At 49.7% G+C, this 27,963-nt stretch overlaps 3 protein-coding genes across 10 annotated transcripts; 1 reads left to right on the plus strand and 2 right to left on the minus strand.

The window, feature by feature from the left end:
* Positions 1 to 6,511: 6,511 nt before the first annotated feature.
* Positions 6,512 to 20,643, minus strand: JMJD6 (jumonji domain containing 6, arginine demethylase and lysine hydroxylase). 4 transcript variants are annotated; one of them, XR_004499799.1, is made up of 8 exons: positions 20,400 to 20,643; positions 19,253 to 19,641; positions 16,156 to 16,442; positions 14,790 to 14,925; positions 14,534 to 14,672; positions 13,779 to 13,906; positions 12,760 to 13,027; positions 6,512 to 12,154 (listed from the first exon to the last, which is right to left on the minus strand). XR_004499799.1 is itself a non-coding variant. In XM_015645797.3 (7 exons), exons 1-7 carry the CDS (start codon positions 20,526 to 20,528, stop codon positions 12,118 to 12,120), a joined length of 1,245 nt encoding a protein of 414 aa, XP_015501283.1. In that variant the 5' UTR covers positions 20,529 to 20,642; the 3' UTR covers positions 6,512 to 12,117. The 4 variants fall into 4 exon arrangements, 3 of the variants coding, with proteins under 3 accessions (XP_015501283.1, XP_033374682.1, XP_033374681.1); XM_015645797.3 differs by lacking the exon at positions 12,760 to 13,027 and having other exon boundaries at positions 20,400 to 20,642; XM_033518791.1 differs by lacking the exon at positions 6,512 to 12,154 and having other exon boundaries at positions 12,400 to 13,024.
* A 403-nt stretch (positions 20,644 to 21,046) lies between these two features.
* METTL23 (methyltransferase like 23) lies at positions 21,047 to 23,123 on the plus strand. The gene is made up of 5 exons (XM_015645798.3): positions 21,047 to 21,226; positions 21,304 to 21,408; positions 21,494 to 21,731; positions 22,062 to 22,146; positions 22,794 to 23,123. The coding sequence occupies exons 1-5, from the start codon at positions 21,146 to 21,148 to the stop codon at positions 22,993 to 22,995; spliced, it is 711 nt and encodes a 236-aa protein (XP_015501284.1). The 5' UTR covers positions 21,047 to 21,145; the 3' UTR covers positions 22,996 to 23,123.
* Positions 23,124 to 23,421: 298 nt separating this feature from the next.
* Positions 23,422 to 27,635, minus strand: SRSF2 (serine and arginine rich splicing factor 2). 5 transcript variants are annotated; one of them, XR_001524476.3, is made up of 5 exons: positions 27,497 to 27,635; positions 26,953 to 27,361; positions 26,092 to 26,402; positions 25,632 to 25,735; positions 23,422 to 24,977 (listed from the first exon to the last, which is right to left on the minus strand). XR_001524476.3 is itself a non-coding variant. In XM_015645802.3 (4 exons), exons 2-3 carry the CDS (start codon positions 27,312 to 27,314, stop codon positions 26,099 to 26,101), a joined length of 666 nt encoding a protein of 221 aa, XP_015501288.1. In that variant the 5' UTR covers positions 27,315 to 27,361; positions 27,497 to 27,635; the 3' UTR covers positions 23,422 to 25,735; positions 26,092 to 26,098. The 5 variants fall into 5 exon arrangements, 2 of the variants coding, with proteins under 2 accessions (XP_015501288.1, XP_015501289.1); XR_001524477.2 differs by having other exon boundaries at positions 23,422 to 24,362; positions 24,868 to 24,977; positions 25,632 to 26,402; positions 27,497 to 27,631; XR_001524478.2 differs by lacking the exon at positions 25,632 to 25,735 and having other exon boundaries at positions 23,422 to 24,362; positions 24,868 to 24,977; positions 27,497 to 27,628.
* Between the last annotated feature and the right edge of the window lie 328 nt (positions 27,636 to 27,963).

Below are 27,963 nucleotides of genomic sequence, written 5' to 3' on the forward strand. Positions count from 1 at the left end.
CCGGCTCTCGGCCGGCTTTACCCGGCGTCATCCGCCGGCCCTGCCCACCGCCACGGCCCCCCCGGCCCCGGCACCCACCTCCCCCTCCCAGCCGGGGCCAGAGCCAGGCCCCGCTCCCCGCCCGCCGGGGATGCGCTCCCGCATCCACCCACACCCAGGGGTGGGATTTGGGAGGGGGCGAGCGGGAGAGGAAGGCTTGAACTGCGAGCAGCCCGGCTCTGCTTCATGCGAGAGTCCAGCTCGGGACAAGGGGATCTTTCATTAGGCACTGCCTTATATCCACAAAGTCATTCCCAAACTGCTCGCGGTGACTTGCACCGTCAAATCCTAGAATCTACATTGGAAAAAACTTCTAAGACCATTACCCCTTTCAGTGAAGAAATTGTTCCTAATACCCAATCTAAACCTCTCCTGGAGCAACTTGAGGACGTTTCCTCTTGTCCTGTCACTCGTTAAGGGATCCCGTTCGAGCCAAGGGAAGTGTCAGTCTCCCGGGGTGCTCCCGGTGCAGACACCCGAGCTCGGTGAGCTCGCACACACTGGGGTGTCCGCTGGCCTCCGGACAGTGTTTAATGAGCATTTGCACCTTGTTAGCTCTTGGCTGGGTAGCGGAGGGGCTGGCAGGGCCAGGAAGGCTGTCCTGACTCCCCTGGGTGTGCAGCATCTGGCAGCACATCCATGCCAAGCTCCAGAGCATCACTCCACCTTTCCCGGGAGCTGCAGGGGATATCAGTGCCAGAAACCGCTGTTACAGCCACCAGGTGAAGTTGGTGCCGAGAGCGGCTGGGCTGCCAGAGCCTCCTCCCGAACATTTTGCTGCAGGGAGGTCTGAAAAACAGGAGACTCAAAAACCAGGATGTGCCCAAAAGCCATCACAACCTGGCAAGCAGAGTGGCCAAGGAATTGTCAGGTCCCTCCAGACTCTGCCACTGGGGATTTCCTGCCTCTCAAGACTGCTGGGAGGATTAGCCAACCTTTCACAAAGCAGGCTGAAATTAGAAGGTCTAAACTATTCCTGCCAGGGTGAAACCAGCACGGAGCAGGATGCATGTGAGGGGAGCAGACTTGGGAATTCACGCCGGAAAGTTTCTTCCAGGGAAAAGGCTCCGGAGATACCACCAGGATCAGAGTTTTTTTATTGACAGATGAAAGGCAAAACTCAAACAAAAATGGAATTAAATCCCCGGGTGGGAGGAAGGAAGTGAAGCCATGATCCTCACTGCGTTTGTCTTTATTGGTAATCCTATCAGGCAGGCAATCGTTAGCGTGTGGATAATTGTATTCTTAGCAACAACCAAGCACGGTACTTATCTCCCCTTCTCCCGCAGAGCTTTGTATTTCCTGGGTCCCGATCTCAGAGCTGCTCTAGAGCTCAGCCGAACCACCCAGAGATTGGCAGCGTCACAGCACTCTCTGGTTCAGCAGCTTTTTCCATGTGTATTTGATCCCTTCTTCCCCCTACTTGCCCTAATCCCAGTAGCCATGAAGGCATCATCCCGAGCCCAGTGCATCACTTGCTTTCAGAGGCTTCCTCTGAGCCCTGGAAATCGTTCATGGCCAGAGACAGAACAGGGTGGGGAAGTCCCAGGGTCTGGGTGCTCGCTCCTGTGCTCATGTGGACTCAGTTTTAGGCACAAATTGGAATTCGGGGTGACACTGGGAGAAATTGGCCACTGGGAGCTGCTAATGGGGTGACACGGGGTGTTTTGGTGTTACACACATCTCCAGCTGTCACAGTGCCCTTCATTTCTGCCAACACCCAGGACACCTCCTGCTCTTTCTCCCTGGCAGTATAAATTTTCCATGGCTCTTGATTAGAAGTGTGTTGGAGGGTGTTTGCCCGCTCAGGAATGCAGCAGCATGTGGCTTGCATTAACCCAGCACGGAGACAGAGCACTTCAGCCAGCACCCTCCAGAGCAGGATTTATCACTGCCTTCAAATAAGAGAAGCTAGTCCTGACAGCTTCTCCTGAGGCTGGAATCCCTGACAAGGGAACCGACAGGAGCTTCAGAGGTGCTCGGTAGCAGCAGCTCCTGGCTCTGGACCTGCAGCGATTCCCTCTCAGGTTGCTGTGGCACTCACAGGAGTTGTGAGAGCTGCAGGGCTTGGATGTCTGTGAAAAATAACACTCCTGGTCTTGAGAGAACAGCCAGGAGCAGCAAGGACACGTCTGCTAGAAGAGCTTCTCTAACTGAGCCAAGCTCCTGCAGTAAGGAGGTGACAGGAGCAGCAACAGAGCTCAGCTCCCCATGTCCAGACTTGGGGTGAGAGCTCCTGCAGGATGTCATCTGATGGGGATGATCCCCCAAGCAGAATCTGGGCCCAGCAACTCCCATGTGATGCCAGCTTGTCCCCTCCGTGACTCTCCAGAGAGAACTGATGGAGTAAACTCGGCCTGGTCCCTGGCCAGAGCTCCTGCTGGGAGGCACAGAGGTATCTCTGGGGTTCCCATATCAATTTACAAGGCACGATCGATGCCTCCGGCTTCATCCTGCACTCTGCGGGACGGGAGGGGATGGATTCTCACACCGGCTCAGCCAGGCAGGCTCCCAGCCAGGGATCTCCGCCCTGGGGCTGCCCGCCAGCTCCAGGGGAGAGGAGCTCGGAGTCTGCGGCAGGGGGGGCTGGGGAGGGGTTCCCCTGGGCACGGCACCCCAGCCCCAGCCCCAGCTCCAGCCCCAGCCCCAGCTCCAGCCCCAGCCCCAGCCCCAGCCCCAGCCCCAGCCCCAGCCCAGGTTCGGGCTGAGCCCGGAGCGGGGCAGCAGCAGCAGCTGCAGTGCGCTGCCCTCTCTCGGGAGCAGAACCGCCCTGCAGCGCCCGGGAGAGCGGGGGATGGCTGGGGACAGACCCCGAGAGCTCCGGCAGAGCAGGGTTGAGGCTCCAAGAGCCCGGGACGGGAAGGGGATGGCCGGGAACGGCCCCCGAGAGCTGCGGGCGGGCAGGGAATGGTTCCCCAGGAGTCCCGGGACAGGCAGGGAATGGCTGGGAAGAGCTTCCTCAGAGTCCGGTCTGAGCAGGGGATGGCTGGGTCCGGTCCCCAGAGCCCCGGGCTGGTCCGGTCCCGAGAGCCCCGGGCTGGGTCCGGTCTCCAGAGCCCCGGGATGGGTCCGGTCCCCAGAGCCCCGGGATGGGTCCGGTCTCCAGAGCCCCGGGCTGGTCCGGTCCCCAGAGCCCCGGGCTGGTCCGGTCCCCAGAGCCCCGGGATGGTCCGGTCCCCAGAGCCCCGGCCCCCACAGAAGCCGCTCTCACACGGCCGCCAGCTCCGTGAGCGGCAGCAGCTGAAGAGCTTTGCCAATAAAGGGGGATTCAGGAGAGCCGCGGTGACAACTGCTCCGGGAAACTGCTCCGGGAAACTGCTCCGGGAAACTGCTCCGGGAAACTGCTCCGGGAAACTGCTCCGGGAAGCAGCCCCGGCACGGAAAATGCTGCGCTGCAAATCTGTGGGAAGGACTGAGCCGGGCTGGCTCCTGCTGCCCGAGTCACTGCGAGTGGCAGCGCTCCCGGGATGCAGGAATGGGGTGTGGGACCGTCGGGAGAGCCTTCTACAGGCACAAAAAGGATCTGATCTAATACACCAAGCGATCTCAGTGTCCGGCAGCCCATGAGCTGTACAGGCAGGTGCTGTTCCGAGGTCCCCTGCTTCCCTCCCACCCAAAGCAAGGAGGTCACTGAGCTCCAACACCGCCTCTGCATCCCAGCCAGAACCCAAGTGTGTCTCCACGAGCCCCTGTGCAGTGAGGTGTGCAGATACATGCTGGTTTCCAAGGGGAAAAGATGGGATTTTATGTTCCTGGATCCTCCCAGAACCCATTTTCCCCTCACATAAAGTTTGAGCACAGACCAGTCTTATAACTGGTCCAAACTCACATTATTTCTGCAAGCCCCAGTCATGCTCCCAGTCATGGATACCACTTATTCTTTGCCAAGAAAACAGCCCTCTGTCCTGATGCCAGAAATGAGAAGCTACCCCAAGAAATGCCCCTGTACTCACTGTTCTTCAGCCTTGGAGGTCATTCCCCTACCTGGCTGGCTTCTCATTTGCCTTTTGACATCTGGCTGTGTGCTGGCTCAGGGATATTTGGGTTCAACCCACAAATGGCAGAGCTCAGCCCAGGGGTGGGGATGGCTGTACCTTTCTTCCACCAAAAGAAATGATCCAACCCAAAAGATCTCCTGGAAGTATTTGTTTCTAGACCTTTTCCCTAAGCTCCCGTCACTATCCCCTCTGCTTGTGAGGCCTCTGCTCTCACCCCTACAGCTCAGCTCTTCCAACAATCCATTTTACAATCTAATCCCTGACCCAGGACAAGCTCTGAGTTCCTGTTGAGGGTCTTCAAAGTCTTAAACCAGTACAGCTGGCCTTGCCCTTGACAGCACACTGATATAAGCAGATATCCCAAAAGCTCCTGGACACTGGCAGCCCCAGCTGCGGTGGAACAGCTGAGAAATGACACAGCCTTGGGTCTAAACAAGCAATGCTGCAGCAGAAAAGCAATTCAGGAATTCCCCTGCAGCCCAGGGCTGGGACAGGCAGGACAGGGCTGCTGCTCCAGGGCAGGCTGCACGGATTTGTTCCAGTGGCAGCCCAGTTCCAGACCCCTCTGCTGAAGGACAGGACACACACAGTCCCAGGCATCACACACAGGTGGGAGCCACTCAGACAGAAGGGATATGGAATGATTATTTCCCTCTGAACACACTCCTGACCCACACTTCTCCAGAACCAGAGGAGGTGAAGCCCCACAGAGGAGTCTTTATGTGCCTTGAAGGAATAAATGTGCTGCAAACCTGTTCGTTCAAACCATGGAGCTGCTCAGTGCCATGCCTGACACAGCCCTGCTCCAGGACTTGCTTTCTCACTGCCACAAAAGAAAAAGCAGGAGTTATTTGCTTCTGCATCAGACTGGAGGAAAGGAGCAGGAACATTGGCAAAGGTGCAGCACAGGCACCCCAGCAGTAATTAAAGGATCAGTGTCGTCTTCCTTGTTGAAATGAAATTGCAACTGTCACAAAAAGGAAGATAAGGATGATGTGTAGATAAATCAAGAGGAATAAAAAGAAATCAAGTCCTGATTGCAAGGGCCACAGAGGGACTGCAGGAGCTACCAGCAATTCCTGCAAATGAGGAAGAGTGGTGAGGTTATCTTGAAGCACCTAAGTTGCCTCTCCAGATTGAAAAGCAGGAGAGATCAGTTATAAAAGCATTTCTACAGTGGCTCTACACAGTTTTCAGCCACTATTAACTTAGATCATTTTCTGGAACTGGGGCTTGTTAAATGCCAGGCGTGGACACACCCAGATCATCCACAAGGAGAGGAGGGGCTCATTTGCTAATTGAGCATTGAGCAGGGGTGGTGAGCTGGACACAGGGAGAGCTGCTGAAGAAACTGGAAAGGAGAAAAAAAAAAGGGTTTATAGGTGACAGTAAAGATGAAGAATGTTTCCAGGAGTGTCTGGGAAGGGGAGGACAGACAGCATCTGTCTGCTGCCACAAAGCCTTTTACTCTTCTAGGTGCTTCATTTTACAATATATTGCTACAAATATTTCAAAAGCCTCAGAGCTGCTGTCCCACACTGTTCCAGCTTATTTACTTACAGTTACTGGTTTCAACAACACTCACTGACAAAACATACAAGTCTTTCCACCTTCCCAGTCCTTGTTCCACCTCACAGCCAGGCTCCTTGAGGCAGCTCTCCCCAAACCCCTCTGCTTGGGGTGCAGCCCTTGCACAGAGCCCCTCTGCACTTATTTAGAGTCATGGAATCACAGAATGGCTTGGCTTGAAAAGGACCTTAAAGCTCACCTTGTTCTGTCCCTGCCATGATCTCAGGCTGCTCCAAACCCTGTCCAGCCTGGCTTTGAACAGTTCCAGGGATCCAGGGGCAGCCACAGCTTCTCTGGGGTACCTGTGTCAGGACCACACCATCCTCACAGGGAATTTCATCCTAACATCCAAGCTAAACCTACTCACTGTCAGTCTGAGGATATTCCCCTTGTCCTGTCACTCCAGGCCTTTGTAAAATGTTTCTCTCCATCTTTCTTGCAGGTTCCCTGCAGGGAGCAGAAGGCTACAATTAGATCACCCTGGAGGCTTCTCCTCTCCAGGCTGAACAATCCCATTTCTCTCAGCCTTTCCTCATGGGACAAGTGCTCCACCCCTCTGAGTACCAGTGGCCCTCCCAAAGCAGCACACCACACCTGGAAGATGAAATCCCTTCTTGCCAGTGCGAGGTGGCAGCAGAAACACAACACAGAGACCTCTTGTGACAGTCTGGGGAGGCCAGGACAGTGCCAAAGAGCAGGTGGGGCAGTCTGGTAACAAACCTAGCAATAAAACTCACCTCCCAAAGCCTCTGCAACCCCAACAGCTTCCAAACCACACCCCAGCACAGATGGGCAAACCCTCAAGCACCCCCAGAGTTGTTCCTGACACATTTTCTCTTTGGGACACGGAGGTGCACACCTGTAAGGTTTTTTCAGATCACAGTATGAAAGAAAGTGACAGGATATTGCAAAATAATTGATTTTATTTAAAATAAAAAGCAAAACCACAATCATCCGAACAAGACAAGTATCCCAGCTCTGCTGGATGGGTGATAAAAGCAGCTAAGGGCTTGGAGCTGACAGTGGGACTGCCACATGAATGGGTGACACTTTCCTTCCCCTCTTTGTGAGGGGGAATGACAAAAACCTCCTGTTACAATGTGCCCACACAGGCATTTCAGACTGGATTCAGCCAACAGTCTCATTTCCCAACCCACAATGGCTGGGGACTCGGGGAGGAGTAGAGGTTAACTATGAAAGAGGTTGCTGTCTTTCCTTGGAGCATTTGGAGAGGTTTGATGTAACTGAGAAGACAAACTGGAGCCAGCACACACGAGCTGGAAAGGGGAGGAAGGTCTGCCAGAGGCTCCTCGGTGTCATCTGCTCCCACAGCACTTGTGCAGGGAACAGGTGCTGGGACTGGTGCCTCTTGTTCACATTTGTGGTTCTGATGGAGTTGTTTCCTCCTGAACTCTCACAGCCTGTGCCTGCTACCAGGCTCTAAAGCACAGCCAGAGCTCCCAAATCCCATCATCTCTCTGGAGCAGGCAGGACTGTGACAATGACACCCAGCCTGAGCCTCTCTGCCCATCCCTGGGGAACAGAGCAGCCCCCAAAGCCCAGAGAGGTGAGGCAAAGCTGTGCTGCTGCTCTGGGGCTCCAGGAACTGAGGGGCCCACAGGGTGCTGGAGCAGCTGCATCCAGGGCCTCCAGAGTACAAAAGCTGCAGGGTTGGAACAGGAGACAAGGATGTTCCAAGAAGCATAAGCCTGGAGAAATGAGAGCACAGAGCCCACTCTCCCCAGGCAGCTTCCCACAAGCATGGAGTGAGGCACAAAGGAAGCAGAGTTTTTAACTGTTCCTCACCCAGCCTGAAATGAGGCCCTGGGAAGAACCAGCTCCCCCCATTGCTGCAAGGCCAGTGAAGCTGACTCCCTGATGAGAGAATTGTATCCAGTCCTATTTAAAAACAGATCCTGCTCTAGCAGGACCCCCTGTATAGAGCAGGCTGTGGAACAGCAACAGTTCAACCCTGGTGAAAACAGGAAGTCTTGTTCTGCTACAGTTTTTGTACCACACAGCAATTCTGGAAGGGCCACCACAGAACACCAGCTGGCCAAAAGTGTTGAGTAACATCCCCCATGTTTTCTGCTACAAAAAGCTCCCACCAGGCTCAGAAGTCTCAGGTTGCTCAGGATGAATGGAACACTTTCTGTGGATGGATGGATTGAAAGCATCCCACACAGCAATTACAGTTCAGCCTCACAACAGCCCTGTGAGGTAGAGATTTCCCTACTGCTCAAAGTGGCTGAGGCAAAAGGCAGAAGTGGAAGAACTGGAGATCCCAGAGTCCTGATTCCCAGGTAGCCTGCACAGACACAGTTTCACAGCAGGAAGTGCCCTGTGGAGCAGTCAGGAGAGGGTTGCTGGTATCATGATGTCTGCAGTCTATTGTAAACACGCTGCTTTTCTGTGAGGGGTGTCACACCAACACAGGCTTCACCTGGAATCGCTTTATTTCACACCATGGAAGAGTTCACAGGCGTGGAACAACGTTCTGCACACTGGATCTTCCCCCTGTGCTTCTAGAGGCAGAGGTGTGGCTTTCCCAGCACAGCAATCAGGCTTTCACATTAGATTTTAAGACTGTTCAAACTGAGGCACATGTGCCAAATGCAGCTGCATCTCACTGAGGTGCTGCCCAGCCACCAGAGAGGGTAAGGACAGCTCTCCAAGGACTCCCCTCACCGTGACAGAGCTGTCTTGGGAGCCTTTGCCTCCACAAGCCTCACATTCTTCCAAAAGGCAGCAGCTGCAGCCTGCTCTGAGAGCACACACATAGACTGTGCAGGCTTCCAGGCTGTTCAGCCTTGGCAAGAAGTGACAGGAGTTGGAGAAGTTGGAGGTTTTTTTTTAAATAATCTTGTGGAAGAATCTGCAGTGGCTACAGAGCAAATGTGCTTGTTTATTGTTTATCTATCACAGGAAATCTGAGAGTCTAGACAGCTAAAAAATGTATCAATAAGCCTTCCCTCTCCATTTCCCCACCACCACACTGCTCTTACACAAACTGGCACAAAAGAGTTAAAAACAGAGACCCTGACAAACATATTTAGGATTCCTTTGTACAAAAGGATATGGCCCAGGAGTGTTTAAATAAGGAAAAGGGTAAAAATGGATCAGAGAATCCAGAAAAGCAACACTCCAGGTTCCACCAAACCAAACACCCTTAAGAAAGTCACAGTTGAGGCTTTAATCTCTCTTCAATTTGCTCTTTCATCAGTGCCTGGGCATTGCTGTGTGTTTACTACATGCACAGCACTTCTGCTGTCAAGTTTCCTCTCCCAGAGAAGGGCAGAGGTGAGTTCTGTACCCCATTCCTAGGCTCAGAAGAGCACCCACTGAAGCAGCCCATGGGAAGTTCGGATTTCCTGGCAGCACCTTCAGGCACACAGAGACACCACCAGCACAAGCCCCAGCTAATGTGACAAACCAGCAGCTCCAAAAGGTCCCTTGGGGACGAGAGCTTTACGTGGCATAATACAAATGCATCTACACAGACTTAAGCAACACACTGCATATTTAAAAAGCATAAAACAACAACGTGTCCCCTCCTCAGTCCTTTAAAATTGGCACTGCAACTTTCAGAAAGGTCTGAATGCATAACCTCAAAGAAAAGCCATTAGGGATGTGAACTGCACTGAGTGAGCCCACAGCCCCAGAACTGTTTGGTGTTTCAAGCCCAGCAAATGTGATTCTGCCAGTCAGACTTTGTCAGCAGTTGCCTTGTGCTAAACATCACACCTGCACTGGAAAGGCTGGAATTACTGGCAAATGCTGCCTTTTTCCTGTCACAGTTTTTGCTGTGCAAGAAACTCCAGGATTCTCCTGCTCCATCAAGCTTCCCATCACAGGGTGCTAGTACAGCTTTGCTGCCTGTCACCATGACAGAGTGGCAGTAGATGGACTGTTGCTGCTTCAGGTGTTGCACCTCAGGTGTGTGCATGGAGCACGCAGATTCAGACCACAAAAGGTGCTTCATGTTGGTGGTCACCTCTGCTGAAGTTGTTTCAGTGCTTGGGGCATTCACACCACCTTCCCTTCCCTGGATGAACAGGGATCTTGGAAACAAGACAAAAAAGGAAGGTGTTTGCCCAGTGGAAGCAAGGTCAGGTGACATGGGAAGAATACAGAAATGCTGCTGCCACTGTAGGGAGAAAATTCACATGGCCAAAGCTCAACTTGAGACAAGACTGACCAGAACCATGGGGGAAATAAAAAAGTTTTTTCAAATATATTAATGGCAAAAGGCAAATTAGAAATAACACTGGCCCATTCCAGGATGAGGATGGTCACCTCACAAACAGGGACCTGGCAGAGGTGTTTAATGTTTCTTTGCCTCTGTCTTCAGCACAGATGATGGACCAAGGGGTCTCAGTGCCCTGAGCTGGAGGACTGTGACTATGAGAATGTTCAACTCCCAGTTGACCCCAAAGCAGCAGGATCTGTTGCTCCAGATGGATGCCTGCAAATCCATGGGACCTCATGGGATTAATCTGAGAATCCTCAAGACGCTGCTGATGTCATTGCAACACCTCTTAATGATTTTTGAGCAGTCTTGGGAAACCGTAGGGGTTCCAGCTGACTGGAAGCTGACAAATATTCCAATTTTCAAGAACAAGGAGGACCCTGGAAACCACAGGCCTGTCAGTCTCACTTCAGTGCCTGGCCAAATCATGGAGGAGATGATTCTGGGAAATACTGAAAAACATGTGGAGGACAATGCAGGCATCAGTCACAGCCAGCACAGCTTCATGAAGGGAAAGTCCTGCTTGTTGAATCTGATCTCCTTCTGTGACAGGGTGACCCACCTGGTTGATCTAGGAAAGCCAGCAGATGTCACCTTTTGGACTTGAGCAAAGCTTTGGGTATTGTCTCTCCCAGTGACCTTCTGGACAAACTGGGAGAGCCCACAGCTGGCTAACCATGTTACATGATGGGTGAGCAACAACCGGTTGGACACAAAGGGTGACAGTGACTGGGGTGACACCAGGCTGGCACTGGCCACTAGCAGGGTTCTGCAGGGCTCCATCCTCATCCCTGTGCTCTTCAACATCCCCATTAATGACTCGGACGCAGGACTGGAAGGAATATTAAGTTTGCCAACAACACTAAATTGGAAGGAGCTGTCAACTCCCTTGAGGGTAGAGAGGCTCCAACAAATGAGAGAGACGGGCAATCACCAACCGTGTGGAGTTTAACAAGGGCTGGATTCTGCACTGGGGTCCAGGCACTCCTGGTTGTGTGGACAGACTAGGGAACGAGAGGCTGGAGAGCAGAGTTGTGGAAAGGGACCTGGGAGTCCTGGTGGGTGGCAAGCTGGATCTCAGCTGTGCCCTGGAGCCCAGAGGGCAAACAGTGTCCTGGGGCATCAGGCCCAGCATCTGTCCTGCTCTGCTCTGCTCTGGGGCAGTTTCACCTTCAGTGCTGGGGGCAGTTTTGGGAACCAAAACATCTAACAGACATTAAGCCATTGGAGAGAGTCCAAAGGAGGCCATGAGGATGGTGAAGGCTCTGGAGGGGAAGCTATATGAGGAGTGCCTGAGGTCACTTGGTCTGTTCAGCCTGGAGGAGACTGAGGTCAGACCCCATTTGGCTCTTCAGCATCCTCATGAGGGACAGCAGAGGGACAGGTACCAATCTCTTCACTCTTGTGACCAGTGACAGGGCTCAAGGAAGTGGCTGGAGCTGAGTGAGGGCAGGTTTAGACACCATGGAAACGTTTTTCACCCTGAAGGTGGTTGGGCACTGGAACAGGCTTCCCAGGGCAATGGTCCCAGCACTGTGCCTGAGTTCATGAAGTGTTTGGACAATGCTCTTGGGCACAAGGTGGGGCTCTTGGTTTCTGTGCAGGGCAGGAGTTGAACTCAATGATCCTGACGGGCTCTTTCCAAGCGCCCGTATTTCCAGGATTTTATGAGACACACACTTGGAAGCGCCAGCCCTGACAGCAATGTTCTCCTGCAGCAGGGTAAGATCCAAGGACTCATTTTACACAGCTCAGTTCTTGCAGAAGTTCATTTCTTCCTTGTTCTTCCTGAAATTCTGGTGTGAGATCCACCCGACGTTCCAATAGGCCAAAAGGGCTGGTGTTCCTTTCCTCAAGTGTACAGGACAACATGTAAACATATGACAGTGTCAAAGCAAGGCAGGTTTTTACATTTACCTGCTGGTTTTAAAAGGAGTTCTTTAAAAACTGACCATTCTCTTCCTTGCCAGTTCCATGACCCATTAAATACTCAGCATGTCCTTACCCACAGCTGGGTTGTAGTGCACTCACCAGGGGCGCAGAGGGGACAAAGCATTGCACAAAGGACGCAGTCGGGGCATTGCCCCACAGGTTATTCAGGAGCCAACCTTGGACAGCACGTAACGAAGATGTCTGGATCGAGGAAGGGTGACAAAAACTTAAGGAGTGTGAGAAATAGAAGCAGGAGGGGGTAGAACAGAGCTGGCTGGCTGCTAACAGAGCTTCGATCGGCAGCTGCCTCTGGGCAGGTGGTGTCATCCCTCAGGGGTAGCTGCGGCCTCCACAAGATTCCCTAATCCTGTCAAAAAAAGGTACAACTGCCTTTGAGCATTCCCCTTGTATCAGGGCACAAGATCCCAGCATGCAGATTAATCTCAGGTTTATTCTTCCTCCAGCATTGTATAAGCAGGGTTAAGATTTCATGTTTGGAAGCATTTCTAGCAATTAAACCATCACATAGCTGCAACAGAACGCCCACCCACCCTCACAGAGCGGAGCCATCAACATACAGGAGGAAGAACAGTGAAGTCCAGAAAGTAGATGTTCTAGGCAAGGTGCTAATTTTTAATATTTAAGGTATTCATTTCAAAATTTGAATGGTAAATAATTTTAAAATGCCCAGGTTTTTCAGAACAGATCTACATTGTGATCTGCATTTTTACAGCTTTCTTTTTAAACCAGGGTCTGAATTAAGGTTTGTTCTTTCCTGCTGCTCATTCCCTGCCTGAAGTCACACTGGCTGCCAAAATGGGATTTGACAATGTCATAACAAGCAAATTGGGGAAACCTCCAGGGCAAAATAAGCAGTCAGTACAGTTCTCCCCAACCCTTAATGATGCTCTGTACTTGTAATTCAATTGTATTCAGTTATGAGCAACTGCTGGAAACAAGAGAGCAACCTACAGGAGCACACAGGTCTTCAGGCAGTCCCCACACTGGGAAGTCAGGCTGGAATCATGCTGGAATGTGGACTTCCACAGTTAAATTACTGCTGCACACCTTCTTCAGCAAGCCACACACTAAGCCACCACAGCACTTGCATCCATGCCAAACCTGGAGCATCTAAGAGCTCAGGAGCTGGCCAGTACTCTAATGCAGGCAGGCAGCCAACCCAGCAGCACTGGTTAACCAAGCTGCAAGGAATTTGCTGAAGAATTTTGGCAAGCCTCTGCTATATGAGAAAAATGCTTAATTTAGCAAAGAATGTTTAAGTTCTTCCCTGCAGTATACTCCCAGGTTCCCAGTGTTCCACTGTTTTTAAAGCCTGCCCAGAGAGCTGCTTTCCTCAACAACTTTACCCTAAGCATATCCATCCTTGATCTTGCAATATTAATGTTACCTCCTTACACACTGAAACTTGCTTGATATTTATGTATTTATTTATTTAAAATGTAAACACAGACATTTGGAATTTAATAAGAATTTTGCCTTTAACAGATAAAGCAGTGGAACAAATTTAAAAAGTCCAGGCAGCAGTAAGAGAAACCATATCACTACTTGAAGGTTTTCTGTTTGAATAAGACATGGAAACCTGAGTGCTGCCTGATCATTCTTCATTTTTAATTGTTCACCATTCATTTGTGCTCTCTGAAGAGCAGTTAAAACATCCCACCTCTCCCATTAAACAAAGTTAAAATCAAATCTTTTCATCTATTAAAAGAGACAATTAGGAAAAGTACTATGACTGTTTATTAAATAAAACTCCTGATTTTTTTTAAAAACATCAGTAATCATAAATTTTCTGTTTGGAACAATTAAAATAATTAATGGAGGGAAGATCACATTGTTCAACTGCTTTATGTCCTGTAAGGAATCTCTTGCTCTCCATCCCTGTCTCCTGAGGAATCCCCTATCTGAAGTGTTTCAGTTTTCCCTTGTACTGTCCTGTGCTTGTTTAAAACCAGCAGCTGCCCTGGGGTCACCTGGAGGAGCTGCGCTCTTTGCTCACGCAGTCGTCCTGGGAAGTTGTGTCCCCGTTTCCCATCATTCCACACGTCCTCCGCTTTTTCCTGCGGTGCATCATCCCCTCTGTCTCGGAGCCAGAGTCACACTGAAGGATGGAAAGAGGAAATCACAATTCAGAGGAACCTCATGAGCTGCCTGTGCTGTGCAATTCACCTCAAGAGCTACTCATCAACCCTGAGCTCAAAGAACGTGCTGTTTTAGGCATGTCAAGGAAATTTTAAATTAAGCATTTAAAAATCAGGAACAGAGACCTTCTTGGATTTCATCACTGGTTAAAGCTGACTTGAGGCAAGACAATGAATGTATTCCTTTTGGTCCCTAGAAGGACCTCATCTTCCAAGACTCTGGCTGCTGAAGGACTTAGGTGTTGAGAAGAGTCCAGTGTCATAATTGACCTGTTTTAGAGTTTTTCCCTCTCCCAAATTTTAGAACATTCATTTTGCAGCCATTTTCCACAAGCTAAATGAGTGACAGATTTATATATAATACAGACATGGATCAAACAGAATTAATCCATTTAGCAATGCAAAGAGAGGCTTCAGCAAATAGAACCTGCTAAAATCACAGGCTCCTCCACCACATAGATTGGTTTAGGTGCTTTATATTAATTTATTCCATATGGCATGAATATAAGGATGAAGGCACCCAATCAGGTATGGATAAACAATATAAGTGTAGAACATGGACCAGCTATTGCAATAAAAAGCATTACCTCTGAATCAGAGTCTGAGGAGCTGGAACTTGATGAACTGGAAGAATCACTAGAACTGTCAGAAGCAATACCAGTAGATTCCTGCAGGTCAACTGAATCAGCCAAGGCTGCCAGTTCAGGATGTTCCTGCTTTAGGATCCTAAATACAGTTGAAATTTCAGGGTTAGCCTTCGAATTGTAACACTGCACATTAATGAATATTTTGAGGTTTTGTTTTCAATGGAGAATATACAAAGAAAGCCACTAAATCTCTTACCTGTACCATTTCCGTGACAGTTTAGGTCTCCCTCTTACTGTCTTGTGCCACACTACTGGGAAGTTGGTACAGCTGGCAAAGTTTTGAGTGATGGCAATAGTTGTGTCAAGGTTGAGGACTACGTGCCACCAGCCACCTAAAACACAACACCAGTGACCATTGGTGGCTGCATGGCAGACAGCAAGCTCAAGAACTGCCAAGAACACCTTTCCCACAGTGCAGGTAGAACTGGACCTTATCTCTAAAACCCAGGTGAGTTTTCCAACACACCATCTTTCCTGTCTTATTTCAGCTTTCATCCCAGTGCCTGACAGGCTCTTGTTACAGAAGGCAGCTCCATGCTCTGACCAAATTACCCAGCTCACACACAGGACTGAAGATGTGACCTGACAGCACCATGCTGGCTGCTGACGGTTTATTTAACAGCAACAGCCATTGTGACCCAGACTGCACAGAGCCCTTGCTGTTCAGCTGGAGAGCACTTTCCACGCTGATTTTGCAAGGTTCTTATGACTACAGACTAACCTTTCATTTAAAAATAGATGCAAAATTGTTTCTCCACGCAGGATAAAAGTAGTGGAGTTCTTAAAACCCACTTAGAGCCTCAGAAAAGACTGAGGAACAGTTTAATGAAACCCGACAGCTACAAACTCTTAACAGAAGGTACACTCAGGAGTCACTAATAAGTGCCAAGACAATCACAAGGCACCCTTCACACACCAAGTCAGCTGCATGTTAGAGACAAGCAGTGTGGACAGAAACTCTGGGCTGTGCTGCACATAAATGATGCAAGATTCAGAGGTTAGAATCTGGTACTGAACTCACCTCACCCCTCACTTACAATGGGCACACAGTGTGCAAACACTCAGAGGGACAGGCATCTTTAGCAGAGCTTTATTTAGCTTTTGATTTCAAATGCAAGATGAAGCATAACCACAGAGAGGTGGGTGGAAGTTGTCAGTGCCTTCAAGTAGTTCATTTCCCACAGCTAAGAAAAATTCATATGCAAAATTCAGCCATGAATTTGCTCCAGCATGTATAAACTCAAACATTTTTGTCTAGGAGTTACTGGGGCTCAAACACCTCTATTATTTTATGTCCTGACAGCTTTATATTACTGCAATTTAGTTCAGATTACACTTCTGTGATGCTGCAATTTAAATCCCACTTGTTTTGCCATCTGTATCACAGACAATCCTATGCCATAGGTCATACACATTTTGTGACATTCAGGAAGTAACTGAATAGTCTCAAAATGAGCCATATAAGAAAGCTGAAATGTTCTCTTCATCTCTATTACACAGGAATGTTACAAACATGCTTTTTTTTCCTCTCAGATTTCCTTCCTGGAGACATTTGCACATACCTGGCACAAAGACTGTCTCTCCTGGTTTCTGTAAGACTTCCAGGGGTTTGAACTCAGGGGGCCAGGTGGGAAGCTGTGTCCGAGGATAGATGACATTGAACCAGGTGATGGCCTCATCCTGCTGGTTCCCTCCCTCTTCCCGTGTCACTTTGATCAGCTCTCTGGGAGTGCTGGTTGGGAACAGGCACCAACGCTTATGTCCCTGGACTAAGGCATTCCACGCACTAGTTCCCAAGGGATCAATGTGAATTCCTGTTCCAGAACGAGGTGGGCCCATCACAAACCATCTGCATGGGGAGGGGATGAAAAGTGCTTTAGTCATAGAGCAGGCAGGCTTCTTCATGTCAGAGAATTACAGCAGTTCATTGCACATTCAGTTAGAAATTAAACTACAGTTCCTTCCTTTACATTCTTGATTTTGTTAAGTTCACACTGCAGCAAAAGGGTATTACAGGAGTTTAACCTAAAAACCAGTATGAACTGGGACAGGAATAAGCAGGATAAGCAAATGCAAATGACTTTTTATATGTCATAACTCTATTTTGTTTTAAACAATTCTTCAATAAAATGGTGATTTCAAAGTTTATGAGTGTGGTTAAGTCCCAACAGCCTGTTCCTAGGCAGGGGGATTCTCCTATGGTTTTCTAAAACTTGCTGCTCAAACAGATCAGAACTGCAGAACAATGAGGAACAAAAGGCAACAAGGAACAGAGCAAGTTACGCAACCCCTGCGCCTTCTGTTCAGTCACAAGAGGCTTTTCATTCCAACACTTAACTACACGGAGCTTATTCTCCAGTGACCATTCAGGATTTGAGGTTTATACTCCCACTGCCCATTTACAAGGTTTATTTCTCCCAGTGGAGAACTTTATCTACTGTACATGTTTAACTGCAGCAGCACCTTCAACTGCTCATTTTCCCTGGAACAGAGCAGTAGGACCAACCACACCAGAAAAAGCAGTGTGAGGTGACTTCATACCAGGCATTAAGAGAAAAAAATGACAGTAATTGTTTAACTGGCAGCAGAGAATGCAGAAGATAAAGCACCAACACAATCCCTCCATGGTGTTGTGACAGGCAGGTGATGCCCAGCAGGAGGAATGCAAAAGTTCAGAAAATACAGCAAGTCCTCCATCTCCCCTTTCCAGTGCAAGTGTAAATCAAGCTAATTTTGAAGGATCATTTGTCACCATCAATTGTAGGCCAGTAAAGTTTGATTATCAAGCTGCTTTCTTCCTGCTTCACAAAGGAACTGTAAATAAGCAGGTGTTTTTCATTTCTACTGCCAATTCACTCTTTAGAGTCACATTAACCTTAGGAAGCTGATTCAACTCCAGGTAGAACAGTCAAGGCTTTCATTAAGAAATCAGAAGAAATTATACACACGAAAGTTTGTCTAGCACAGACAGATGCACTTTCAATACCTTTTTTCTGACAAGAACCTCAATCTACACACAGAGAGGTTTTAAAACCCTTTTTTAGCAACACTGTCATTTAGCAGCACCTTCTTCCAAATATTTAACTTACAATGAACAAAACAGAGTTTGCCAAAATTTACCATTAAGAACTTCACAACTCCTAAATTCAGTCTGAAAGCAAACCCCAGTCCCCTTCCCCAAATTAAAATAGCTGCTTTAGTAAATGGTTCCCAAAAATTACTGTCTTTATTTTAAAGAGGAACAATGCCAATAAAAATGTCTTAAACAGCACCAATTCTTCCTTTGAGGTCTACACACTGTCACACACCTCTCAATCCAGAGATCAGCCTGTACAGGTTGTATCCTTCTCATATGATTAGTACCACTTCCTGTCAGATTTTCAATTATGCTCTAAAAGCACTGCACACTCATTTCTGTACCTAGATGAACCCTCTAACTCCAGGAGACGTTACAGTGCTCTCATGTATCACTCAGCTCTCAAAAAACCTCAACAGCCTGAAAAACACCCACATTTTCCAGAAGAAAATACATGAACTTGGATACCAAGATCACGAGCAAGGAGCTCAGCATGTGCCTGTAGGTGGGGAGGGTGTGGGGGACACAGACAGCAAAATAAATGAGTCACAACCAGATTCTCTCATTTACCTCTAACTTGGGTAAATGATCTCTAGCTCATTAAGTGTATTCAGTTTCTACTACACCTGGTGTGGTTTTGTGTTCAACCACAGTGTTGTATGTTCTTAGAAGAGAATTATGAAAATCACTGTAAAAACACCTCCATCAGTGACCTAAAATGGAATCAGGTTCTTGCCTCACTCCTGCAAAAGCACATCTGGACTACAGACACACGAGAGAGTGCAGAGAAAAATGTCATTACAGATGAATGCTTGCTCAGTTTTATTTAAATAAACCACATCACAGCTTCACATCACTCAAAGGGCAACAGGCATTGTCTGACAATTATAATGTCACTGTAAAGACTTTAATTACTTGGGAGGGTTCAACTTAAGCTCATACTGCTATAAAGTGTCATAGTAACATAGATAAAAATGGCTTTTTTATCTAGAAGCCCAAATACAAGGTTGCTGCATTTGAATTTATGAATGAAATGTCATTTCACCCTCTTCCAAGCTGAAGCAAAAATAAAGAGTTGAAAAGCATAAATAGATGTGCAATATTGTTCTCTCTCAGAACCGTCTGAAAGGGAGATAAGAACTAGTGCCCACATTAGATCCTAATCTAGCTTAAGATCTTTACCTTAAAAGGAGTGACTCATAATTAAACAAAATTCCACATTGTACATAAGCTACTGGTGCAAAACCCAGAAGCTGCTCCTGAGGTATTTAAAATCTGAACACCAGAAGGCACACACAGCAAGAAACTGATCTTTATAGCTCTCAGTGGCTGTGTAATTTTTGAAAAATCAAATAAGTGATGTAAACTGACTTAATAGAATGAAAAAAAACCCAAACAGTCCTACACCACAAACCTGTAGCAACACTGGGAGGAGAAGGAGAAATTATAACTCTGCCCTTCTCTCCTGCAGGATGTATACTCATTTCAGAAATGATATCCCCTTTTTATCTGAGACAATCATAGGTATTTAGGAACAACCAATGAGCTGGAAAATACCCTGTTTTGTCTTGCTGTCACTCTACCTGTAGGGTGGCCTTCGTTTCTCCCCTGCATACTGAAAGAGATCATCAGTGAAGAATTTGGGGACCTTGTAGTCCTCCAGGAGTTTCCTTCGCTTGGGATGCTCTCCATAGCTGCTGTCAAAGATGTAGAGGGGGCTGTCATCACGCGTGGTTTCCATGTACTCTATGTAATATTTCATCTTCATCTTCACGGAGTAACCGTCATTGTCCTCCCCACATTTGAACTTCTGGTTCCTGTACTTGCGTTTCAGCCGCTCCAGCGTCCACTTCTCCTGGGCAGACCAGCCCACCTGAGCGTTCAGCAACACCACAGGCTTGTAAGGCTTTTCATAACGCTCAACAAACTCCTCCACTGTTAAATGGAGTGCATCTGCCCTCTCCACGTTATCCTGTGAAACCAAGGAGGAAAGCAGGACAGATTTTAGGACAGACTGATGTCCTAGGGCTCCGCTTGCCTGTGGAGGGGGGAGCTTCACACATATCCTTTGCTCCGCACACCACGAGGGTAAGGAGCTGCCTCTGTGTTATTTTAAGCTCCCCGAGGCTACAGCCCCATTTCTCCTGGCCCGCTCCCTGTACCCATCAGTGACACGCGTCGCCTGAAGCCTTTGGCACTGCTCCGCACCGAGGCAGCTCCCCGGGCGGACAGGCCACCCTGCCCTTTCGGCTGACACATCCCCTCCTACATTTCACTCCCTCGGGACACAGGGAAGCGCTCCTGGGAATTATGCGGGTGCCCGTTCCATCCCGGCGGGCCCTGACCTTCTCACACGCCTCGCCACGTGGAGGGAAGAAAGTCCTCTCCTTCACCAAACCTCTCCCCGCCAGCTCTGAGGCAATCCCGGCCTCAGGAAAGGGCCCCTTCCAGCTTCCCATCAGACATCCCGCAGCTCCTCCTTCACCTCAGGCATTCCCAATCCCCTCAGCGTTCCCCTCCACCCCGGTCCCCTCAGGGCTCCCCAAGCCCAGTCGTGTCCCCACCCCACTGCCCTCAGCCCCCCCCACGCTCCCCTCAGGTCTCTTCCCCATTCCCCGGAGGATTCGCTCAGTCGCGCCTCCCTCCATTCCCAATTTTCCCCCCCTCCATTCCCGATTCCCACCCTTTCAATCATCCCTCATCCCCCTCTTTCCCCTCCGCCCGACGCACCTTGCAGGCGGTGGGGCTGAGGGGGAAGGTCTCGCAGTAATTGTGACGGGTCCAGTCCAGCGAGTCCTTCAGCTCGGGCCGGGCGCTGCGCTTCGCCTCACGGATCCTCTTCTTACTCTTGTGATTCATGGCAGCGGCGCTGGGGGCCGTCACCGCCCGCCGCCCTCGGCCCGACCCAGATCCCGGCCCCGCTCCGGCCGCACCTTCCAGAAATTTCACCCCGTGCCGCCGCGGTCGCCGCGGCCCCGCCCTCGCCGCGCCCCCATTGGTCCGCTGCGCCCCGGCTTCCGCCACGCCTCGGCGCTGATTGGCCGAGGCTGGGGAAGCGGCGCCCCCGCGCCGCCATGTTGAGGAAGGGCAGCACGGAGGCAGCGCGGGCGCCGGGCGCCCTTGGCCGCGCAGCCCCGCGGCCGCCCCGGGAACCCACCGCCGCCGCTGCCCTTCCCGCGGCGGGCCCGCGCTGCGTGCATGCTGCTCCCCTGACAGAGGCGGGCCGACCGCGTGTCACCCGGTTTTCTCCCTTCTCTAGGAAGCGACCTGCGGAGGCGCTCGACCCTCCCGGCCGGGGCAGCGGCGCGGGCGGGAGCGGCCCGGTTTGACCGCGACCCCCGGGGGAGGCCGCGGCTGGGCGAGCAGCTCATCGCCATCAGCGCCCGCGGCGGCACTCCGCGTGACGTCACGCCGGGAGGAGGCGCCGATTGGTCGGCGTGGCCTGGCGCCAATACGTGTCCGCCCGCGATTGGCCGATGGCGGAGCCGCGGCGGCAGCGCGCGCGGCGGTACCGTTTCGAGGAGGGTCCGGAGGCGCTGGTCGTGCGCGTGCCCGAGGTACCGGGGGCAGCCGGGCCACGGGGAACAGCGAGATCCCGGGACCCCGGCACAGCGCCTCGCCCCGTGTCTTGCAGGTGCTGGACTCGCAGTACGGCATGTACGTGTGGCCCTGCGCCGTGGTCCTGGCCCAATACCTGTGGGCGCACAGGCGGAGCCTGCCCGGCAAACGAGTGCTGGAGGTACCGCCCGCTCCCCGCCCGGTACCTCTCGTGACCCGCGGGTAAAGCTCCGCCCGCGGTCTCCATGAACACGCTGTGGTTTCAGATCGGTGCCGGTGTGAGTCTCCCCGGCGTGGTGGCCGCCAGGTGCGGTGCCCAGGTGATCCTGTCGGACAGCGAGGAGCTGCCCCACTGCCTGCAGCGGTGCCGCAGCAGCTGCCTCATGAACCGCCTGCCCCACGTACCCGTCCTCGGCCTCACCTGGGGCCGCGTGTCATCTGAGCTGCTCTCTCTTGCTCCCATAGACATTATCTTAGGCTCAGATGTCTTTTTTGACCCCAAAGGTAGGTTAGTGCGTGTAGCTATCTTTGAGTTCATGTCCAAGTAGTGCTGGGAACAGTGTCAATAGAGCAGGTGCTACTGACAGCACTGCGCTACTGACCTTGTTACTCCGCGGTAATTCCAGTTTAGAGCTGTCATAAATGCACCTGAGGGTGTGGAAATAGAAGTTGGAGTAAATAACTAAGGCCCTTCATGCCATGCTTGGGTGTCTCCTACAGATACACTGTGCTTGCACTGATTTGTAATTGCCATTTCCTAGAACCAGGCAGATTTACCGCACACCTGGAATCCAAAGACTAACCCAGACTGCTTTATCTCCCCAAACTACACAGACTTTGAAGATATTTTAACTACAATTTACTTCTTGCTGGAGAAGAACCCACACGCTCAATTCTGGACAACTTACCAAGTCCGAAGGTAAATTTTTACATATTTAAACATATTTAAAACTCAGATCTTAACTATCAACAGATCTAACTCAACGAAGTTAAGGACGAGCATTAACTCCTCTGTGGCACCACCACTCTGGCTCAGGAAAGCTGTTTGAGTCAGGATACTTGCTCAGTAAAGCCTGGAGGTAACAAAATCTGAGAACAATCTAAGAACCACCAATTTGCCGTTAAGTAGAAAACTGTTACAAACCGAGCTGTGTTGGACTATTTTGGTGACAACCTGCTTGAGTTACTGTAGCAGTGATAACCCTGGGTTATGTTTGCAATTGTTTCTGTAAGTTTTCGCCTGGTTGTGGGAGGGGAGATGGAAACTCCGTAACTCCAGATCCAGGTGCTCCTGAGACAAACAGCCTCATTTATTATTCAGAAATCACTTAAATACCAAAATCAAATCTCCCGGGCTAGACAGGTATTGGCTGAGATCTCTCTCCCTGCCCGGAGGTGTGCTTACTTCTCAGCTTGGATGGGGCTGGCTGAGGGTCCCCTGTAACTTATCTGGGGAGGGACATGTTCAGGTATGAACTAGCCAAATTGGATTTGTGTTATGGTCAGACCTACTTTGTCCAGGTCAGCTGTACTGTGACAATACTGTGACATATTTCCTCCCCTCAGCGCTGACTGGTCTATCGAGGCTCTGCTCTACAGATGGAACCTGAAGAGCATCTCTGTTCCCTTGCATTCCTTTGGTGCAGACAAAGAGCACTTGGCCAGCTCCTCTCTGCCAGGAAGACACACAATTGAAATGATGATCATCTCACTAGCACAGTCAGAGGGCACTTCTGTTTATTCCACTTTAGATTGCAGTACAAGGTGATAGTCAGCTGTTCACTGTAGCACAGAGCTGCAGAGAACAGTCCTGGTTACAGCAAACCTCATGGATATTTTGGGGAAACAGCAATTCTTAAAACATGCACTGTAAAAATAAAGCTGTTTGGTTTTCCAGCTATGGCTTTTGAGAAATTTTTGTTCTTCCCTCAAATCTGTGAAATATTTCAGAGCCTCAGTTCCAACATGTGAGCCACTACACAACAAAGTTAAACCTGGAAATCCACAAGATCCAACCTAAATCTACAACTTCAGCAATGAAAAGGCAACTGCACTCTTAAAATAAAAAAACATCCCCATAAGATCCCTTTCCCAGGACTGAGAATCCTTCCCAAAGATCCACATACAAAAGCCAGCCTCTCTGTGGTAAATGTGTGTGGAGTCTGCTCTAACCTAGAACATACAAACTCCTCAGTTTGTAGAAAAGTACTTTTAATCCTCAACAAAGCCATACTGCCAGTGTTCAGATGTTTCCATTCCCATTTAACATACATGCATAAGATAAAACAAAGCATTACAATAACCCTTGACACAGGATGTTTGAAGTTACAAGTCATTTGGTACCAAATCAAGAGAAATCATCACTGTAAAGATCAGCCCCCATCAAGCAGCAGCCTGGTGAGCCAGGGCAAGCACACAGCAATGCAATTATTAGTACTGCCCAGTGTGGACCTCCCACAACACCATCTCAGGACCTGGCTGGTTCTGTGTTGGTGGCTTGGTGTGTTACTACTTGCCACACAACATTGGGTTAGTAACAATGCTAATTAAAGTTTGCCCACAGTAATTTAAAAGCAACCCCAGTGGATAAGTTTCATAAGCAGTAGAATGCATTTAGTTACTATATAGAAGTTAAACATTGACAGTATAATTGCAGAAATCTTTTCAAGCTAAAAATAAGCTGACCCAAGACATTAAGTTGAGAAAAGTTAACACAGAAAAAAATGTTTAATATTGACTACAGAGACAGTGGGTATAGTACAGAATGTCTTAAGCAAAAGATACACCAATCAGTACTTACAAAGGAATGAACCATTTTTTTGCTTAACATTACAATTCTCATATGTAAGTTCATATATGTAGGTTGGTAAGTTTTACCATTCTGGAAAAAATAAGGTGTGTATATCATCAGCTAGATGTGCTCACTGTATGCTCCATTTTTTTTACGCAAGGCCCGGGTGACTGGAAGTGCAGTTGTCAGGCATTTTAATTAACTGGACAGCCATTTGTTTCTGCACGACAAGGCATCGTTACACAGGAGCAATCAGGAGACAACAGGAAACAGCCAAGCACTCTGCACTGCAACACGCCACCTTAACAGCTAACCAGCATTACTCAACTGCTACACAACTGCGCCTAGTGCACAAAAATACATAAGAGAAGAGATTAGAATTGAGTCTGATAAAACAATCCTTGCAAATATCAACTGTCACCTGAAAAGATTTCTACCAATTTGCATTTGAAGATGCTATTTTAAGTCAAAGTTTTTCTTTCTTTTTAAAAAAAGCATTTACAGTAAGTTTCAAGTTGAAGTTTTGCAGATTTTAAGGGATCAAGATAAAATTGAGAGTACTTTTTGACAGTTAGCTATCAGCATATAGTGGCTGCATGATTCCTCAGTATGAAACTGGAGGCAGCAAATTACCATCAATTTTAATTTCCAATAGAAGTCAGCACTATATAAACAAAAATGAAGTTTTACCTCAAATATCCAAGCCAATAATGAAATCGGTAGTCGTTCACTTCACTAAATTACAAGAAATTTGAATAACAGCAACAAAATGGCACATAAAATGTAAAATCTGCCACTTGAGGCGCAACTTAAACAAGTAAAAAGTTAGACAAAATGTTACAAAATAACCTTTTCAACAGCTGGTTGCACGGCCAGGGTCTCTCCAATGGGCTGAAGACTCAAGCGATCTTTTCCCCCCAAAGGCGTCCTTTATCTGGGTTCTCATTTAGCTGAAGCATCTAGGTTTGAAGAGAGAAAAGTTCAGCTGGGTTTCTACCTTGTCTATTTTGGGTCTGGATGACTTCAGTGATACTTCTAGTTGTGTTTCAACTGGCTTTGCCTAATTTATTTATATTTTAGAAATTTCCACAGTGTTCCACCTCCCCCCGTGTGTTGCTTTACTTCGGAGGCCAAATGTAAGGTTCGGTCAAAATACTTAGTTACAAAGGAGAATAAGCACCAGGCTGTAGATCAAGCCACCATTAACTTCAATTCAGCCTGTTCAACAGTCAATTATTCAGAGTTCTATAAAAGTTACAAAACTAATACTTTTTCATAAAGAATTAACTAAGCTCTAATTAGCATTCAAAACCGAAAATGTGACTAATTTTGCTACAATTATCTAACTCCAGAGCTAGCTCAGGCCCTTTCCTTTTAAAAAACAGGACCAAACAATTTGAAGGGTTAAAGACACACTATCCTTTCCCCACCCGGTGTATCCTTAGATGCCTCTTCAAGATGTCGACTTGAGGAAAAACTAGTTTCCGTGGTTTTCTCGTGCCAAGGAATTTGCCACTTTTCTAGGACAGTTATTACCTCCAGTCATTACAACGGCCACTGAACCGATCTTCCGTTCTAAAAGGATAGTGTATCTTTAACAGTGTAAGACAAACCTGCTCCAACACACGCCCACAGAAACTGGTCCCTGGAGGATCAGCCAAATCAGTTAAAATCTGCAATACTGGCCAATATTCTTTTAGCAAACAGGAGACCGCAGCTTTAAAGGGGAAAATGCAGATGTTGGATAAATACAGTAAGAAATAGTCATTTTCATCATAGGTTGCGTCTCATACAATATTTTATTAAAACCAAGGCATTAATCTTGCAATAAAACATTTTCTCTGTTTAAAAAAAAAAATCTCCGTAGAAAACCCTTCAGTAATTATTTCCCTAAATCAATAACCAAAAAAACACTGCTCAAGAAAAAAAAAACAAACAAAACCAACAACTAACCATGTGCCCCACTAGGATTCACTTGGTTCAGGCTATTAATGTTCCAAGAACTACCCAACACCCCACCTAAGTGCTCTAATAAAGTAACATGCATCCTGTGCTGATCCCGAGGTACATTACCATGTTCCTAGGAGGATACAGCTCCTTCTTCTTCCGGAGACTTGGGAGGGCTCTTAGACCTGGATCTAGAGTTGGATTCCCTCTTTGAGGCAGGGGGAGGGCTTCTAGACCTGGACCGGGATCTTGACCTGGACCGGGATCTGGAGACAGATGAGGACTTTGACTTGGACCTCCTGGCAGACCTGGACTTGGAGGTGGACCGAGACCGAGAGCGTGTGCGAGACCGGGATTTGGATCGACTGTAGCGGGACCGACTGCGGGACCTAGAGCGGCTCCTGCTTCTAGATCGGCTGCGACGACGTCTTCTAGGGCTAAAACATACCAGGAGAAAAACGTAGAAGGGGAAAAAAAAAAGGCGCGTTAGAAGCTGCTCACGGGTGACGCAAGGACAGGAGCCAGTGCTGCGGGACCAGGGAAGGCGGAACAGGACGCACGTGGGCAAGAAAATGAGTTTTAGGAGGGCGCCATTGTTCAGAGCGAGTGGCCGGGGGCTAAGTCTACTACAGAGCGAAACCCTTCCACTCCGAGAGAACCCCACGTGCCTTTGCTAGCAAACCTCTAGTAAACCACCCCTTCCTCCTCCCAGCCCCGCCGCGAAACTCACTAGGAAAAGGACACAGAATCCCAGAATCGGTCCGGTTGGAAGGGGTAACAGTGGGTCATCCACTCCAACCTCCCTGCTTAAGCAGGGTTGGCCTAGAGCACATGGCTCAACTCTGTGCCCATACGGTTCAGCGACGGAAACCTCACTACCTCTCTAGGCAACCAACATGAAAACAAACTAATCCTACTGCACAGGCGCACCGCGAAGGTTCATCTCATTTACTTCCCAAACTCCGTTGCCCGTTCCGCGGCGCTCACCTGCGGCTGCGGCGGCCGTAGCCGCTGCTGCTGTACCGGCGGGGCGGCGGCCCGCGGCGGCTGTGGTGCGAGTCGGGCGGGCGGCCGTAGCGGGCCATCTGCACGCGGAGCTCCCGGCCGTCCAGCACCGCCCCGTCCATCGCGTCCATCGCGTCCTCCGCGTCCCGCTTGTCGTGGAAGCGCACGAAGGCGAAGCCGCGGCTCTCCTTGGTGTAGCGGTCCCGGGGGATGTAGACGTCTCCCACGCGGCCGTACTTCTCAAAGACCCTCCGGAGGGTGTCCGGGGATGTGCGGTATGTCAGGTTGTCCACCTTGAGGGACGTCATGCCCTCCACATCGGGCGGCGGGCGGCCGTAGCTCATGGTGGGCAGAAGCCCCTGAGGGGCAGCGGCGGCCGAAGAGAATAAACCTGAGGGGTTGAAGGGAGTCAGCAGCCGGCGCGGCCCTGAGGGCGACGCGCCTCACACCGCAGGACGAATCTAAAAAGGAGGAAAGCTCCAGCACATAGGGGAAAGCCGCGGGGTCCGCAGGGAGCAGCACCCACCTCAGGGTCCGAGGGGCGGCCAGAGGCCGGAGCGAAGCGCCAGGAGCGGCCGCCCCGTCCCGCCGCGACGAGGAAATGAGGGGGAACCGCCCGCGCGCGCGGCTTAACGCCACAAAATGGCCGGCGGCGCCCCGGAAGAGAATGCGGCACCGCCCCGCCCGCCGCGCCGCGGGAGCGACCCCCGATCCCTTTTTCCTCCTTTCCCCCGAGGTGGTCCCGGAGGGAGCGCGGGGAATTCCTCTCTAAATTAATAATTCGCCCTGCGGTGGGAAAGTGGCTGTTAAAACGCCGCCGCTGTGACCCGGAAGGGCTCGATGGAGGCGGGGAAATTTTTGAACAATGTGTGTTGGAAACCGTAAAAAAGCCCCAAACAATAGCAATAACAATAAATAATAATAAAAAAATAAATTAGGACAAAGCAGTGGCGGGGGAGGGAGGGAGAGGGGCAACAAATCCCGCCGCGGGAA

The sequence above is a fragment of the Parus major genome, chromosome 18 (genome assembly GCF_001522545.3).
Source record: "Parus major isolate Abel chromosome 18, Parus_major1.1, whole genome shotgun sequence".
Classification (NCBI taxonomy): Eukaryota; Metazoa; Chordata; class Aves; order Passeriformes; family Paridae; genus Parus; species Parus major.